The following is an 18,194-nucleotide window of genomic DNA, read 5'->3' as shown; positions in this document are numbered from 1 at the left end:
CAAAAACTTTTGAGCAGAAATCAGTTGTTTCTTCTTCCTGGTATCTGTTAATTTTTAACACTGATCTCACACACATTTTTGTGTAATAGATTTCTCAATCATAATTTTGTACATAACTGAATGTAAAACATTATGAAATTGGAATAGACAATTCTGAAATCATAAATTACCAATCATCAGGAACTTTTCCATTCACTTCCATACCTCATCTGTGACCATGTCTGGCAACTGCTGTGCTCTTCATCATTTATATTCATTTGGCTTTCAATAACAAACAAAGATCATTACCTAACTTTACTATTACTCATAATGTTTGGTCATTAAACCTCACAAAGTAGTTGTATGTGAATTTCTACACCACACTTATTTTTTATTAATAAAAAACATTATAGCACAAACCTCACAGTTGATGTAGTTATTTATTGTAGCACCCATTGTAGATTACTAACATATCACATTGATCATGTAGCTAATACCTACTAAATGGTCATTCATCGCCACAGTCTACAGTAATCTTAAAATCTAACCATACTTAAAACGCTTTGAATAATAGTTACAACTAAACAAAATTATAGTACATAACAGTCTTCTGATAATATTGTTTTAAGTTAATTTTTAATACTTATTTCAAGGCATTTTACTGAAAATTAAAACTCAAAAAATTATTATTTGGCTAGGATTGCTCCTAACCCTTAGTCCTTGAATCTTGGGTGACTCTTGCACGCATAGTTGAACTATAATTGCAAAGGTAGCCCTGACTCATTAAAATACCAATTTGTGCTGCTCTCTTTTGAACTAATTCAAAACCTTGTTGCATGTTAATATGGTAACAAAATTATTATTTTCTAGGCTATTGTGTCTACCCACCGGGTTGGTCTAGTGGTGAACGTGTCTTCCCAAATCAGCTGATTTGGAAGCCGAGAGTTCCAGCGTTCAAGTCCTAGTAAAGCCAGTTATTTTTACATGGATTTGAATGCTAGATCGTGGATACCGGTGTTCTTTGGTGGTTGGGTTTCAATTAACCACACATCTCAGGATTGGTCGAACTGAGAATGTACAAGACTACACTTCATTTACACTCATACATATCATCCTCAGAAGTATTATCTAAACGGTAGTTATCGGAGGCTAAACAGGAAAAAGAAAGAAAAAAAGAAAGCCTATGTGTGTCTACTTCTTAACCTAAACATGTGTTCTGTTGTTCTAGTTATAATCTTAGTTTAGAACTATTAAATCTCTGACTTCACACAACAGAAACCATAATGTTAAATAGAAAAGGACTTCCAAAAGATTTTCAAAAAATAAAATTGAAAAACGGGGAATTAAAGCATATGTAAATGAAAACATCAACAATATGATATTAGTGTGGAAAGTCAGTAATAATGTTGCCATGAGTAGTACTTATTTTGACAATAGTAATTACTTTTGAAAGGAAAATGAAATGTGTTGTTACAAAACAAATTACAAAATCATCAGTTATAAGTAAGTATAATGAATTTATAGGAGGACTTTGATCTGGCAGATCAGTGCAATGCTGCTTATATTTTTTGTAGGCGTTCTGGAAAGTGGCGGAGAAAATTGTTCTTTTGATTATTAGATGTTGCAATTGTAAATAGTTATCTTTTATATAATAATAAACGAAAACAAATTGGAAAGTAGCCTGTTAAACAAAAATAGTGTCACCAAACAATTGTTAAGGAACTAGTGGGAGATGTCTGGAATAATCAGGGTCAGAAATGAGGGTGGCCATCGTCTATAGATAAAGAAGAAAGACTAAATGGGAGGCCTCACTTTATATACTCAAAACTCAAAAGTAATTCTACCTGTTTATAGTAACAGAAAAGTTAAAGGGGAAAGAAAAGAAACAGTTTTCTTCTGTATCACATGCACCCGTAAGCATGGCCTTGAAAACTGTCATACCCTAAAAAAATACAAATAAGGTAAGTACGACTTCAAATCCCAATTATAAATAAAAGTTAAAAAGAAAAAAAAATTGATAATAAAGTTAGAAATTATATACAAGTAGATATGTGGACGAGGTATGACAAATTTGAGGGCTAGGGGTTAACAGACCATTCTGTAACTGCATCATACCATCTGTTATAGCTGACCTCTATGGCAAAGTGGTAGCATCTCTGCCTTTCATCCAGAAGATTCTAGGTTCAAATACTAGTCAGATTTAGTGTTTTGATTATGCTAAAAAATTTATCTACATCAGATGACTGTAATAAGGTATAAACATGTTTTTGCTGTCAGGATAAATTATTGGAAGTCATTGATTTTTACTTAGTCTGATTTTTATACTCAGTTCTTGAAAGATTAGAATAATATTTTAAATATTGTACCTGTTTAATAAAAAAAATTTATACATATGAGGGCTATTTTTTAAGTAAGGTCTGATTGGCTATGTAAATTTTGCACAGTTGTCGAAATACACTCCAGCTCCCAACATGCCTTGCACAAATGCAGACATCATTAGCAATCGTAGCATCACTGTGTGCAGTTTATATTGTGAAGTTGAAATGTTTCAATTAATTGAGCAGCCTGCCTATTGTGAAATACAGTCTGTGATTTGATTTTTGACCACATGGTACATGTCAGCAGCTGACATTCATCACCGGATATGTAAGGTGTACAGGCCTTTATTGTATGCAATAAAATCATGATAGATTTTTTTACTTCCAAAAAACATTTTACACTATTTAATTTCAAGACAGCATTCAAATATTAGATTAAATGAAGAAAAAAAAACATATTTTATGCTGGTATGATTCATTCTAGAATTCAGTCATTAGGAAAAAACATAATGAATTAACAAATTTTGTCCCATAAGATTGGCTGGAGGGAAAAAAATTAAAATGAGTGCATCAGTGCATGGACACAATGGAAACGAAGCTTCTTACGCAATATTATATGAATTATTAATGGTGTAAAATAACATTTACATAATATACACAAGTGATCAAATTTTTTTATTAATAAAAAATATGAACTAACATATGGTCAGCTTTATTGCTCACACTGTAGCATAGACTGCAGGTGAGATACAGAGAGAACACGCATATACACATAATCTGTATATAAGAGTGAGAGAGAATGAGAAAATGCCGTGCATGCATAAGCTGTGTATAAGAATGGGAGAAAAAGAGAGAGAGTGCTTATCAAACACGTGTGTTAGTATCTATATATAGTGTGCAGCAGCCATAGCGGGGAAATCAGCTAGCACATGATGCTTTTTTGTGACACATCACCTCACCACTCTAGCCTAACATCTAGTCCCCAAGGGAAGTCCATTAGTATTAAACAGAAATTTTTTTAATTTATTTAATATTATTTTATTCTATTTAACGTAGATAATGTATTTTTTAATTCTATTATTTTTGTAATATTATTCATTCGATATTGATTTGAACCATTCAGTTCAAACCTAGTGGTTACAGTGGTTCACAGTTCACTAATTAAATTCGTTAAAGTTTGTGCTTCAACCTGCAAATCTCCACTATTACATATGATTTTGGTCTAGTGCATGATGCTTTTTTTTTCTCGACTAGACTCCCCATCGCAAAGCCTGCAATAAGAAGCTTCACTTCAAAACATTTTCTTTAGATACAGTATACATTTTTTTCATTCAAACCATAAAAAGAGGTCGACCTTTTAAGGAAGGTCCACTTTATAAACACTATATGGATTTACATTTAAACACCTTAATGATTAACTAACTAATTTTTTTTATTACTTTATAGTTATATAAATTTTTTTAAGTATAAACATTAAATTGTACTTCTTTTATTTTGTAAATTGGCAACATTATCGAACTGAAATAAATAATTTTCTTCATTATTATCAGAGCATAGATAATACATTTTTTTTTTAATTAATCTTTGTAAAAATATCAAATAAAATATTTTTAATTATATTTTTATGTATAGAGTACCTAGCACAAAATTGAATTTGTACAAATTTGTAAATTTTTGCAGTTTAGTGTACAATTTAGAAAAATTTTTTATTGTTTTCTTTAGGTAGAAAAATTAAATAGCGATCACATAGATATAAGTAATTCAGTATTATCTGTATAAGAGAAGTAAAATTTTAATGATAAGTCGTCTATATTTGCGATCAATATGAGTAATTAATGTTTTAAGACAGTTTCATTGAAATTATTATTATATGATATTACTATGTACTAAGTTGTAATATTTTTTTCTGTTACTCAGGGTTTTGGAGCTTAGTTTTATGTTTCTTTTGGTGTGGTATTACTGTACACTAACAATACGAGAAAGTATCCTTAAAGTGAATGGATCAAGAATCAAAGGGTGGTGGCGAGCACATCATTTTATTTCAACTGTTGTTTCTGGTGTACTCCTAATTTGGCCTAATTCAACCACTTGGTATATCTTCAGACCGCAGTTTATGACGTTTAATGTTTATATCAGTTAGTATATTTTGTTTAATTTTATATTAGATATATTATATATATATATTTACCTTTTTTAAACACTTTTTTTAGGGTTTACATACTTAGTCATTTGCTTATGTACATAAAACTTTATGAAATATAACTCTTCTGATAACTTTTTATTTAATTTAATAACTGTGTTTGCAGATAAGTATTTCAATAAATATAACAGAAAAGGATTTTAAACAACATTCTTTTTTTTTTGATAATTTTTTACAGTTTAAACCATAATATCAAAAACTACTAACACTTGTAGCAGAAACAAAAATGAATAAAACAAATTATTTTGTTTATCTTTAGACTGCAGTTTATGTCGGTTAGTATATTTTGTTTAAATTTTATTAAATTTTTGTATACCAAGGGTATACAAAAATAAGGTGAGAATAAAAAGTAGAATATTCAGGTGCACTTTTCTTTTATTTCCCTCAACCAGTTATTGATCCTTTAGTTAATTTTTATCATTGTGTTTTAGCATTTTTTTAATCATCTTTATGCTACTTTTCTAACCATCTACACTTAATTCTTAAATTTTGTTTTGACATTATGTTTAGGATTCCTGCTCGTTTAACTAATTACCAGTTGAACATCATTTTGAAAAGATATTTTGATAAAATATTATATTTACTTATTCAGATTAATGCATAAAAAAGTAAATAAGAAATCAATTTTAAGAAAAAATTCATCTCCCGATTAATTTATATATTCATACATTTTCCTGGATGTCAAGCTGTTTAATGCTTTACACAAGTTAAAATGATTATAAAGTGGTTTGGCCGTTTAAAAAAATAGCATAAAGCATCAAACTGATTTTTTTTACAGGTATTGTACAATATTTACAATTTAGATATCAGCAAGGTGTGTTATACCGTTTAAAAGCACTAGGTGAACGTCACAATATGGATATCACAATAGAAGGTTTCCACTCATGGATGTGGCGTGGACTTAGTTTTCTTCTACCATTCCTGTTTGCTGGTTATGTCTTCCAGTTATATAATGCGTACACGTTATATACATTAATATCACATCATGAAGCCACTTGGCAGGTACGTGTAATTTTGTTGTGTGTCCGTTTTGAAATTAGATTTAGTTAATAAAATTTGTTGTAGCTTTTTGGTAGTTTTATTTTATTTATCACTTTTAATGTAAAAAGAAGTAAAAGAAAGATCTCTTGTGGCCAAAAATTACAGGTAATTTTTATCAGTTGCTTTCGATTAATTTGATCTATTTCTACGTTCTGTTTAATTTTATTTTGCTTTCAATTACAGAATAATACTGAATCCCATGTATTCATTTCCATTATCTGCTCTAATTATTTTTCTGTACTCTACTCATTTTCATATAGCTTTTATGCCTCGTTACTTTACTGAATTATGAAACCTGCCTGCTTACATCATCAATCTATCATTTTTATATGATTAATTTATTTTAAATAGTTTTGATTCATTTAATCGTTCTCTACTAATAAATGTTAATAAAATGCAGGAAAAATGTAGAAAGTGCAGTTAAACTTTGGTGATCAGTAATTTACAAATTCGCTTCTTAAAATGATTTTGGAAATCTTCCTTGGAATTCCTTCAGAAGCTGCTTTATCCAAAAAGCCCTTCAGGCATAAGTTGGGCAGTCAGATAGGAAACAAAGTCCCTGATTATTAAGGATGTGTTTACTCACGGAGTTAAATACAACCTACAAATTCAATGAGCATCTAGCAAAACCCATGTAGAAAGAGAAGATAAGAGGTAGAGGATAATGGCTGTAAATGGTAATTGGCTGATTGCAAAAAAAATTAGGCACCAGATGAGTCCCAAGATGTAGACCATCTGTTATTTCTAAACGGCATGAGGTATGGGCATTTCAGTGTAATGCATGGAAAAATCTGAGGAAGTGATATTTTATAGTTATATAATCTATGAACTGGAAATTAATAGGAAGATCAATGTTGATAGTTCATCGAGTTCACCTGGTTCCATATCAAGTTGATACTGTTGGGGACCAACTGTCTTAAAGGGGGAAAAGTATGGTAAATTACTCTTGGAAATTCCAGAACATCTAAATCACATTGTTTTATAAACATTAACTTTTTTTTATTGTATTCATTTATTCATTTTATTTTATCACTTTTGTTGCACGTATTTAAAATTTAAAGATACCTTTAAACAGTTTATTTTATATCATGTATAATAGCATTTAAGAATATAATTTAATGTATTGAAAACTATTTTAATAAGTATGATTGATTAATGAATAAAATGTAACCTTTTCTATAATAAACCAATTTGTAACATAGTTTGTTTTAGTAATTCCAGTATGTGCATCATTTTCTCCATCTGTATGTAAGCCCAACTTTCACTTCACACATACACAAAAATAATAATTTTAAATATAAGAAAAATAACTATTGCTCATATAATTTCTTAACAAACAAAAAGTATTGCATTTTCCTGCCTTTTTATTTGATTATTTTATCCCTGGTTGGGTCGCATACAGTGGCTCACCCTGATGTGACAGCAACTGTTATTTCTCTGTTTATTGTGATGCTTAGTGTGATAACTACAGTAGTGTGCAAATAATTCTTAAAACATGTTATTCAATAAAAAGTAACTTTATTTAGGGTGTACAATTTGTGAATATGTAGTAATTAATATGTTCTCCTTTACTGTTAATCACTTCACATATACAATTTGGCATAGATTCAACAAACATACTACACATCTTTTTGATTTCTTCATCATGAGTCATTCTGATATTTTGCTTTAATGAGGTCACTTTTTGTACTGCAATTCATTTTTGAAAGTCATTTTTTTTAACTATTGCTCAACGATTTTCAATTGGGATTAAGTCTAGGGAATTGCCTGGCCTATGGGTACACTTTCACGTTTCATTCTACAAAACATTTTTTGGCAGTATGACATGGTGCAAAATCTTGTCAGAATTGCCTTGTGGGAATTTCATTAGAAGCTTGTGTCACAACACTTCCTGGCAAAATTTTTATACATCCAGCACTTTTCAACATACCATCTACTGGAAGTAATGAACAAGGGCCTTCAAATGTGAAACAACCCCAGGAATGTTTAACTGATTGTTGGATGTAAGCTGGTAATGTATTTTCATTTGATGCTTTTCTATTGTATTTGCCCCTGAACATAAAAAGTGTGACTCATCAGAAAATGTAACATTTCAACAGTCTTCTTCGGTCCAGTTGGCTTGTGCCTTGGGGCAAAAGAGCCTTATTTTGCCCATTGCTGGTATTAAAAACAGCTCTTTAGCTGGCCGATGAGCTTTTCATCCAGCTGCAAGAAGCCAACAACTAACAGTTGTCTCATGTAAATCTGTTCTACTGGTTGCTAATTCTAAAATTTAAGTCCACAGCAGATTTTTTTTATCAAGTTTACTTTTTCTCGCCAATAACCAATCCTCTGTTGGAATAGATTTTCTTTTACAATCACATTTGCCTTTCCTTTGAGGTGAAAAGGAACCAGTTTCTTTAAATTGTTTTAAAATAGCATTCACTGTCCCTAGTCCAACACCATACTCAGAAGCTATTTTTTGTTGTCATACTGGTATGCTCAGAACGAGAAACAGTTTTTGAACACTTACATGGAGTTTTTGTCCATTACTATATATTCAAGACAGATCAAAAAATATGAAGATATTATTTTATAACAAAAAATTAAATAAACTCGCTAAACAAATTTATAACATGAAAATTGCTAAATGACCAAAGACCTTTAAAGAGTGGGTGCATTACCCTTGCATATAACACAGACCTTTAAAGAATGTACTGTTTGCGGTCCAGCATGTAGCCGCAACATAGAAACAAACAAAAAATTACTTGTGTTGAGATTAATTTGCATGCATTACTGTATTTTTGATATATTGACTAATGAAAAGATTTATTACTAAAAAACTTCCTTCAAATAATCTTAATTCAAAGTATCTAAACAGAATTTGAAGTTTTACTCACATATAGCAGTTGTCCATAAATCAAATGCAGGAAAAGAACATTCTTTTATTAAAAACAAGTATGAAACTTCAGAAAATAATAAATGATAATCCAAAGACAGTTGGTAAAGATATGATTTGGTAATTCATCCTTGTAGATATTAAGAGATTCTGATATGAAGCACAGTTCAGAAGTAACGGTTGATCGGTAACAAAATGAGAACAGTTGAAAAATGAAAAATTTGTTAATGGTTTCAAATAGTGACATATTCACTTTATTGTTCTACATAAATCATAATTTCATTACAAACACTTTTGATATTGTGAAACAAGTTTCTTCAAACCCATGGCATAATATTCCACCGCCTGTTATTGTAGCCACTTTTGCACAGAGATTTTCAACTGTTCACTTTTCTCAAATTATTAAGATGCAAACCAATTTTTGAGGTTTAGGAAGAGATGGTAGTCACTGGATGTGAGATCAGAACTGTAAGCAGGATGTGATCAAAGATCTCGCATCTGAATTTTTTTTCTATTTGCATGCAGTCATGTGTGGACATGCATTATTGTGAAGAACAATTCCCGATCTCAACATTCCTTGTTGTAGGTTTTGAATGGCATGACGCAGTTTAGAAAATGTTTGATAATAGAGTTGTGATATGATGGATGTTCCAGGTTCCATGAAATCAATTAAAAGCACACCCTTTTAGTCCCAGAAATACAGTTACCATGATTTTACTTCAAGACGGCTTGTTTGAATTTTTTTTTTTATTAGGTTAAGAATTAACCTAAGAAAGGTAAAGAATAAGTTTGATTTTTTCTTTAATTAAAAAAGTAATAAATATTTTTTAATTCTAAATAAGTTTATCCGTACATAAAAAAAAGAAAGAGTTTTCTGTTACCTAGAAAATGTTATCACCATTTTAGAAACCTGAATATTTTTTAATTTGGTTATTTTCTTACAATCTTGTTAAAAAAAATTTCCTTTGTCTAATTTTCTTTCCCAATGTTAAATTTAAATGACTATTGAGTTTAAATTTCAGTTTCTTGAACATCAGAACTGGAAAAATTATTGAATATTTTCAATCTTTACATCAGCCTGTGAAAAATGTGACACATCCTCAGTATTCAGTAATTCGTTTATGTTTTTTCGTTTAATAAATATTCAAATGTAAATGAAAAAAATCTTCAATAATAAAATTGCTTGTATCATAGAGATGTGATAAAATTTACAAAACACTGAAAGCCCTTGCAATTAGCCACAGTGTAAACAAACTAGCATAATCTGAAGAGATCAAGAAAGAAAAATTATGGATTAAAACTATCGTGTATTTATCAAACTATCACATATATACAAAGTTAGTTTATGTACTGTATTATCTTTCTCAACATTATTATTATCTGTGAATTAATTACTTTTTCCAATGTTTTTTTTTATAGATTTCAGTTTTGTCATTATTATTTTTTGTATTATTCCTTGGAAATACTGTCACAACATGTATGGTCATTCCACAAAAGTTACGAGAAAAATATGATCATTATCATAAGGTAAGAAAATTGTTAACTATCAATTATATTTTTTATGTTGGGTTTGTTATATCATGTTTACATTATAATTTATATAACCTATTATATACTGGATGCTAATGCTCATGTATATATCTCTCAATTTGCAGTTCTACACAATTCTGTATTAAATTTTCTTGTTCTATTGAAATATTTTTTATGCTCTGTTTTATAAATGGCACTCTTAATTTTTTTTTTATTAAAATATTCTGTATTTTTGCATTCTGTATTTTTTGTCTTCAGTCATTTGAATGGTTTGATACAGCTCTCCAAGATTCCCTCTCTAGTGCTAGTTGTTTCATTTCGGTATACCCCCTACATCCTACATCCCTAACAATTTGTTTTGCATATTCTAAATGTTGCCTGCATGCACAATTTTTTCCTTCTACCTGTCCCTCCAATATTAAAGCGACGACTATTCCAGGATGCCTTAATATTTGGCCTGTATCTGTCTCTTCTGTTAACTATATTTTTCCAAATGCTTCTTTCTTCATCTATTTGCCACAACACCCAACACATTTGTCACTTTATCCACCCATCTGATTTTTAACATTCTCCTGTAGCACTACATTTCAAAAGCTTCTAATCTTTTCTTCTCAGGTACTCCGATTGCTCGAGTTCACTTCCATATAAAGCTATGCTACAAACATATACTTTCAAAAATCTTTTCCTGACGTATAAATTAATTTTTGATGTAAACAAATTATATTTCTGACTGAAGGCTCGTTTCGCCCGTGCTATTCGGCATCCTTTTTACTCTCAACTAGAATTACTATATCATCAGCAAATCGTAGCATCTTTATCCTTTCACCTTGTACTGTTACTCCAGATCTAAATTGTTCTTTAACATCAAACTGCTTATCTAAAGTTCAAACTGCTTATCTTAAGTTCAAACAGCTTGTCCAAGTTCTATTTAAAGATAAAAAAGTAACGGGGATAGGGAACATCCTTGTCGAACTCCCTTTCTTACGTTCTTCAATCATTACTGTTGCTATTTGGTTCCTGTAAATGTTAACAATCGTTCTTCTATCTCTGTATTTGAACCCTAATTTTTTTTTAAATGCTGAACATTTTATTCCGGTCTTTGTTATCAAATACCTTTTCTAGGTTATAAATGCCAAGTATGTTGGTTAGTTTTTCTTTAATCTTCCTTCTACTATTAATCTGAGCCCTAAAATTGCTTCACTTGTCCCTATACTTTCCCTGAAACTAAATTGGTCTTCTAACACTTCTTCCACTCTCCTCTCAATTCCTCTGTACTGAATTCTAGTTAAGATATTTGATGCATGGCTAGTTAAGCTAATTGTTCTGTATTCTTTACATTTATCTACTTCGTGCAGAACTCTAAGTCGGTACCCTCTTTCATTCCTTTTGCCCAGCCCATGTTCACCCACTTATTTCCTTCCTTGCCTTTTCCAATGCTTGCATTCCAAACTCCAACTATTATTAAATTTTCATCTCCTTTTATGTGTTTAATTGCTTTGTCAATTTCTTCATATACACTCTACCTCATCATCATCATGGGCGCTTGTAGGCATATAGACGTTAACAGTCATCTGTTTAGGTTTGATTTTATCCGTATTACATTGAATCTATCACTATATATTTTGAAATACTCTACTCTCTGCCCTATCTTCTTGTTCATTACGAAACCTACTCCTGCCTGCCCATTATTTGAAGCTGAGTTAATTATTCTAAAATCACCTGACCAAAAGTCGTTTTTCTCTTCCACCAAACCTCGCTAATTCCTACTACATCTACATTTATCTTATCAATTTTCCTCTTTAAATTTTCTAACCTACCAACCTTTTTTTAGACTTCTAACATTCCACGCTCCGACTTGTAGAATGTTATTTTTTAATTTCCTGGTGACCCCTTCGTTAGTAGTCCCCACCTGGAGATCTGAACAGGGGACTAGTTTACCTCTGGAGTATTTTACCAAGGAAGGCGCCTCCATCATTGTTATATAAAAATGCAAAGAGCGCTACATTTTCTTAGAAAAAAGCAGCTGCAGTTTTCCATTGCTTTCAGCTGCGCAGTTCTCAAAGAATTCAGTGATGTTGATGTGGCTGTTTAAGTCGTCCTGACCTATGCCCTTAACAATTACTCAAAGAGCTGCTGCCCTCTTTCAGGAATCATTCATTAGTTTGGCTCTCAACAGATTCTGTATATACGTAAATAAATTTTGTATTCTATTTTTGATAATTTTCAGGAGAATAAATATAATGTATATTACAGCTAATAAGCTTGTTTAAATTGGACATAATTTCTTATAAATGAAATTATACTAGCCTGCTTCCCCCCTCACAATTTATTAATTGTAAAACCTACTCCAGTTTTTTTTTTTTTTTTTAAATATGTGTAATTAGGATATATTGCAAGATTTTTTTATTGTTTAGTTAAAATTTGGATAGTTTACAATGTTTTAAAATATAAGTAATAATATTCATATACTTACTTGGTTGTCTTGAGGGCTGTTTGATTTCAATCAAAGCTGTTTAAAGTTGTTGAATATATATTAATTCAAGTAAATCTGATTAAAATAATTTTACAGTGGTGTTTGTGATTTTTTGGTTTATGGAAGAAAGTACCAATTGTGCTGCTGGAAGAGAAAACTGTATATGAAGGACATGATTGTTGTTACTGGTGAAAACAGATTATTACTTAGCACTAGTAGATATGAATCATTAGATTTATCATAGTGTTTTGATATTAATTTTATATAGTACGTGCATAATAGTAGTAGTAGATAAAGATTCCTTTGTAATTTACACATCTGGTTTTTTCTTTGTTTTTTTTTAACAAAAGTGTGTAAATTTCTCAAGTATCATATTTAAATTAGTGGAATTCTCTATATTAATGTTTTTATTTATGCACCTCATCACTGTTTATATAATCTGTTTGGAAGGAATATATAGCTGATATTCAATGTCTCTTCTGGGCATTTTTTTTGTATTTATTGGACAGCTCTTTATAATTATATTTTTGTGGCCATTGACTGTGGTGATTCTGTTTTAATCCCTGTTGAAAATTATTGCCATTCAGCACTACTGATTGTTGTTAATTAAGAATCTATTTTCAGTTATTTTTTTAAGAATAGGGTAATTAGTAATACAAATATTTTTACTTTCTTGAATACATGATTCTCATTTCCTTGCAACTAAGAACTCATCAGCATCTTTTTGTTGATACCAAAATTGTATAGGTTTGGAGATCTTCAGTTTATCATAATTTTCCATAAATTATTTTTGACAGAAAAAACATTTTTGTAGCAGTTAATTAAGATAAATATTGGCTAATAAACCAAAGAGAGGTGAACCCTTTACTAAACCAACTTCTTGAATATGAAACAAATTATTATTGAAGATGAAATAATTTTATTTTAAAATAATTCTTGGTATATGAATGGTAAACTGTGGATTTAATTTATTACTTTCAAGATTTTTTTCTAGAATTTTTTAGTTTCCTTGTTTGGAATATTTATATATAGATTCAATTGACATGTGCAAATGTAAATTGTTATTCATGTATTTATACATTGTTATATACAAAATTGTACAAAATATATTCTTAGTGGTTTATTTTTAAAAATACCAAACACTTTCCCTATTGACATCTGCATGCACATGGAAGAAGGCTCATTGTACAAGGGCGGTCCAGAAAGTAACTTACATTTGTGCGTAGCGTGGAGATTGGTAGGAATAGAGCTGCCATCTTGGCATCAGAACGTTTCTACACTCAGAGTATACATAAAGCTGTCATAGCGTGTGGACTGTGATTTTTCTACTTTAATCATCGTTAATTATGTGAAATTTGCACTTCAATAGAAAATCCTGCAAGTTGTGAAGTGCATTCAGTGATTAGGTTTTTACTGGCAGAAAACCTCAAGCCAATTTAAATTCGCCAGCCACTTTTGTGAGGTGTACAGAGATGGAATAATGAGTGGAGGTGAAGCGAGGCAGTGGTGCAATCAGTATAAAAATGGCAGCTCCAGTGTTTATGATGAGGACAGTGGTTGAAAATCAACGATAAATTCATGAAAATCACCATATTACAATTACAGAACTTTCTTCATTTTTCCCAAATTTCATGAATTCACTGCAGAAGTTTACTGCATGGAATTGTATCAGGGATTTTATTATATATAAATTGTATCACAAGTTTTTTAAGGCGGCAGATTTCTACAGAGAAGGAATTGTGTAAAGCTTGTTTTGTAAAGAATTATATTTGTAATTCATGCATAACTGCCTAAATGTATATAATTTATCTATTTTATTTTAAGGAAATTTGGTTTTTATATGATAACTGAAAATATTAAATTATATTTTAGCAATTCTATTTTCTGTGAGTAATGTCTTTCATAACAGAATTAAGGCACAGCTATTTTTTAAATGTTATAAAATGAAAAGTGATATAGATCAGTATTCCTTGTTTACAGGTTGAAGATTCAAACAAATCGAGGAATAAAGGGGAACATTCTGATTAAAAAAGTTGGGTTAAGCTACTGTGAAACAGGCTGATAAAAACAATTGTTTTATGTATTTGTATCGGGCTTACGTGTACATAATATATCTATGGGAACAAATATATATGAGACAAAATTGTATAATTTATATTAATATTATATATAATATTTTCTCTAGAGGGAACAGTAATTTTTTTTTAAATAATTAACCTTCCTTCCTGTTCCTCAAATTTGCGAGATTTCTGCACTGAAAACAAGAGCATTTTATAGCCATTTTCTACCTTTGCAAAACTATATAAATATAGAAAAAGTACTAAAGAATGTCTATTTGTAATAATATTAGTCCTTCCTTCAAAAAATTTGTTCATATTTAAAAGTGTGTGATATAAAAATTTATAATTCTCATCTCACAGAATCTTTACATTAAATTACTAATTCTCCATTCATATACTAATAAATACAGAATTACAATCATATTTGTAAATTGTTACACTGTCTATAAGCTCCCTCTTATAACATATTAAGATAAGAGTTAACATATTGTGATATCCACTGAGGAGCGACAGAGAAACCAATATAGGGCCCACCCAGTGAGCTAGGGATGAGGAAAACCCTCCCCTATTCTTAAAGGCAGGCAATACCTGCTATCCCATGATAGGACACTGATAGCCACTCCCCTTAATACTCAAATTGACAATAAGATTTCCCAAGTGGATTGGGTAGCTAAACAGATAGGTCCATGTGGTGTAACAATATTTTCTTATCTAACTCAGTTCAAACAAATTGCTTCAAATGTTAATACTAGAGTAATCACTATAACCAATTATTCTTTCTAACTCGTTTAATTTAGTGCCACCCAATAAGGGCAAATATCTATTTTTATAATCTTTATAATTAAGATATTAATTGATAGACCTATTCATTATATGAAAAAAATACTTAAAAGTAAATTTTTCAACTGTTTAAATGTCCCATAATCTGTTAAAATATTTAACCTTTCTAAATTTTGCCGCAAGCCAGTTATGTTATTTTAGTGTGAAAAAAGTTATGAAAAAAAACTGCTGGCAGGCAATCTTGGCCAAATTGTTACGACGTACAGTCACTGTGAAGCACTGAGGTAAAAAAACTACAGAAAAAAGAGACTACATGCACTTCAAAATTAAGTTAAGTGTATATGTTGCATCCTTGAGTAAAGGCATCAAATTCTTTTTACCTCAAGTTACAACACCATAAGGAATACAAATGTCTGTAAATCAGTCAGGAAGCGGCTCTCTGTAGTTTATATCAGCTTCTTAAGTTAATTAAATTTTTACTTTTCTATTCTCAGTTAAGGAATGATTTATATTAGTAACTTGCAGTCATCATTCATCACCAAAAATTGTTGAATTTTTTTAATTACTAATTTACTGACGAAATAACATCCTACAATGAAAATATAATATGTTTACTTTTCCATGCTCAACACAGATTATACACATTCTGTGACAATAACAGTGTAAAATATATATTTCAAATTAGAGAGCTTATTATTAATAAGAATAACCTTAAAAAAACCCATTTACAAGAAATATCTACTAACATTATACAATAATAAAGTTATTTTAAGTTTAGCACAACATGAAAGATTCTGTTCTCAGTTGTTTATCATTGTAGCAATATAACTAAAATAATTAAAAAAATTTTTTTTTCCAAAAATGAAATATAATTAAACAAATAAACAGCACAAACTTTCATTTGCCCTGTTCATATCCAATTCACAAAGACATGCTACACACATATGTATGCAATTACAAAAAGACTACGGACTATGAATATTGAATTTATGCATTATAAAAGATATTCAATATCATTGAATTAATTTATGCAAGCAAATATGATTTTTGAAATATACAATTGCAAAGATTTAGAAAATTATTTTTGCCGTTATTGAAATACTACATAATCTTTATACCTCTTGCATGTATACCTTTTTATTTACTGAAATAAAAAGTGCTATAATATATTTCATTTACTTTAGTTAATGAAATATTTTATAGCACATTACTGAAACAAAAATCACTTAAATTATATTTTTAAAATAGTAATAAAAAAATAAATAATTGAAAAGAATTTTGAGTTGAGAAAATTAGCATTTTTTCATACATGACGATGCATAAAGAAATTGTAATATAGAAATCCTAGATTAAAGTCCCACAAAAAAATAAACTAGAATCAAAACTTACTAAGTTTAGATTTCTTAATCGTACATTAAAAAAAAATTAAATAATCATTCAAATTTATCACTAGTACTTAAAATTTCACTTATTTAATTTTGACTTTGTCACCAGTCAAATTTCTTAGCAAAGACGCGAGTCCCAACAAAATAGCTCTATAATATTTCTGAAGAAAACCATGGTAAATTAGTCCTGGCAACAATAGAAGTGCAGTCACTGTAAACATGCACACAAAAAACATTATAATAAAATATAAAACATATTTTTAAATTTAGAATAATACTTGGGGCTAATAATAGTTTAAACTGTTTATTAATGTTACAGAAATTAATTGGAAAGCAATTCTAATTCTGCATTAATACTCTTTAAACTAGAAAACATTACTGTGCATCAGAACAAAATTTAGTACAGATATCTGGAGAATAAAAACAGAAATGCTATAAAAAATTAAAATTAGTTTTATTGCTACCATTTAAACTTTTAGTTTAAATACCAGCTGATATTCAATTTTTATTTAGTTTTTCATGAAATCCCCTTTTTTATCAAATTTTCTTTAATCAGGCATAAGTAGAACACATTTCTACTTTGACATTATAACACTCCAGAAAGAATGTAGGGAAACAGTTTTTAGTAGCAGAGATAAGATAGAATGTAGTCAGATAACACACACCATATAATTCTGGAAATAGGAGAGCAGCTTTTTTATTTAAAAAAAAAAAATGGGAATTTTTTTAACTCCACCACTTCTAAATTAATCTCATTTTACTCATTAAAATGAGCATAATCATGGCCAAGGACATAAAGTGAAAGGAATAATGAAATTATTACTAACTTTTTAGTTATTATTTAAAACTTTATTATTACACTAATTTTCACAAAATTGAATATTTAAACTAAAAAATTATAATATTTATTGGGAAGATCAACCACAAAATCGTAAGAGTTAAGAGCTGGAGTAGCCGTACTAACTTTGAAGATGAACTGCAGCTGATAGTAATCAAATTGAAGCGTTTGTCACAGATTACCATCTGCAGTATTAAACTTACCAGCTTTTCCCACCCGTACTACTAAATAATAGGCCTGATCAAACAGATTCCCAGGAAGAGGGGAAAAATTCCTTTTAAATTCTTATTAAATAATGGCTCAGGAACTTATTTTAATGCCAGAGACAGATCAACTATATAGACTTTAATATTTACAAGTGCAACAGTTGCAGAGAGATACCACTTGCAAGTTTTTGGAGGACCTTCACGGAAGTGACCATTTTCCAGTGCAAATTTTAACAGATGCTTGAATGAAAATATATCAACGATAAAGCTGATTGTTCGATAAAGCAGATTGGATTACCTTCGCCACTGATAAGATACAAAACTTCCTAAAACAAACTGGGATCATTAAAAATGATGATGTAATAAATATTGTTATATTTGACTGGGCATAAAGATATATTCCCAGAACACCCAGGAAGCCGTGGATTAATGAAATTAGCATATCAATAAAAAGAAAAAAACATACACTTTCAAAAGACATCAAATATTAGAAAATTTGATTGCCT

General features: G+C 29.8%; 1 protein-coding gene across 1 annotated transcript in view; it reads left to right on the top strand.

Annotated features, from left to right (window-relative positions):
* Window positions 1–14,603, top strand: part of LOC142324035 (transmembrane protein 120 homolog) — a 43,359-nt gene extending 28,756 nt beyond the window's left edge. The window contains exons 5-8 of the mRNA XM_075364614.1: window positions 4,215–4,432; window positions 5,276–5,499; window positions 9,836–9,943; window positions 14,400–14,603. Of these exons, the coding sequence (XP_075220729.1) occupies window positions 4,215–4,432; window positions 5,276–5,499; window positions 9,836–9,943; window positions 14,400–14,447 (598 nt within the window). The 3' untranslated portion in view covers window positions 14,448–14,603. The remainder of the gene's footprint in view (window positions 1–4,214; window positions 4,433–5,275; window positions 5,500–9,835; window positions 9,944–14,399) is intronic.
* The last annotated feature ends 3,591 nt before the right edge of the window (window positions 14,604–18,194 follow it).

Source organism: Lycorma delicatula, chromosome 4, assembly GCF_047948215.1.
Source record: "Lycorma delicatula isolate Av1 chromosome 4, ASM4794821v1, whole genome shotgun sequence".
Lineage (NCBI taxonomy): Eukaryota > Metazoa > Arthropoda > Insecta > Hemiptera > Fulgoridae > Lycorma > Lycorma delicatula.
This window is presented reverse-complemented; position numbering and strand designations above follow the sequence as displayed.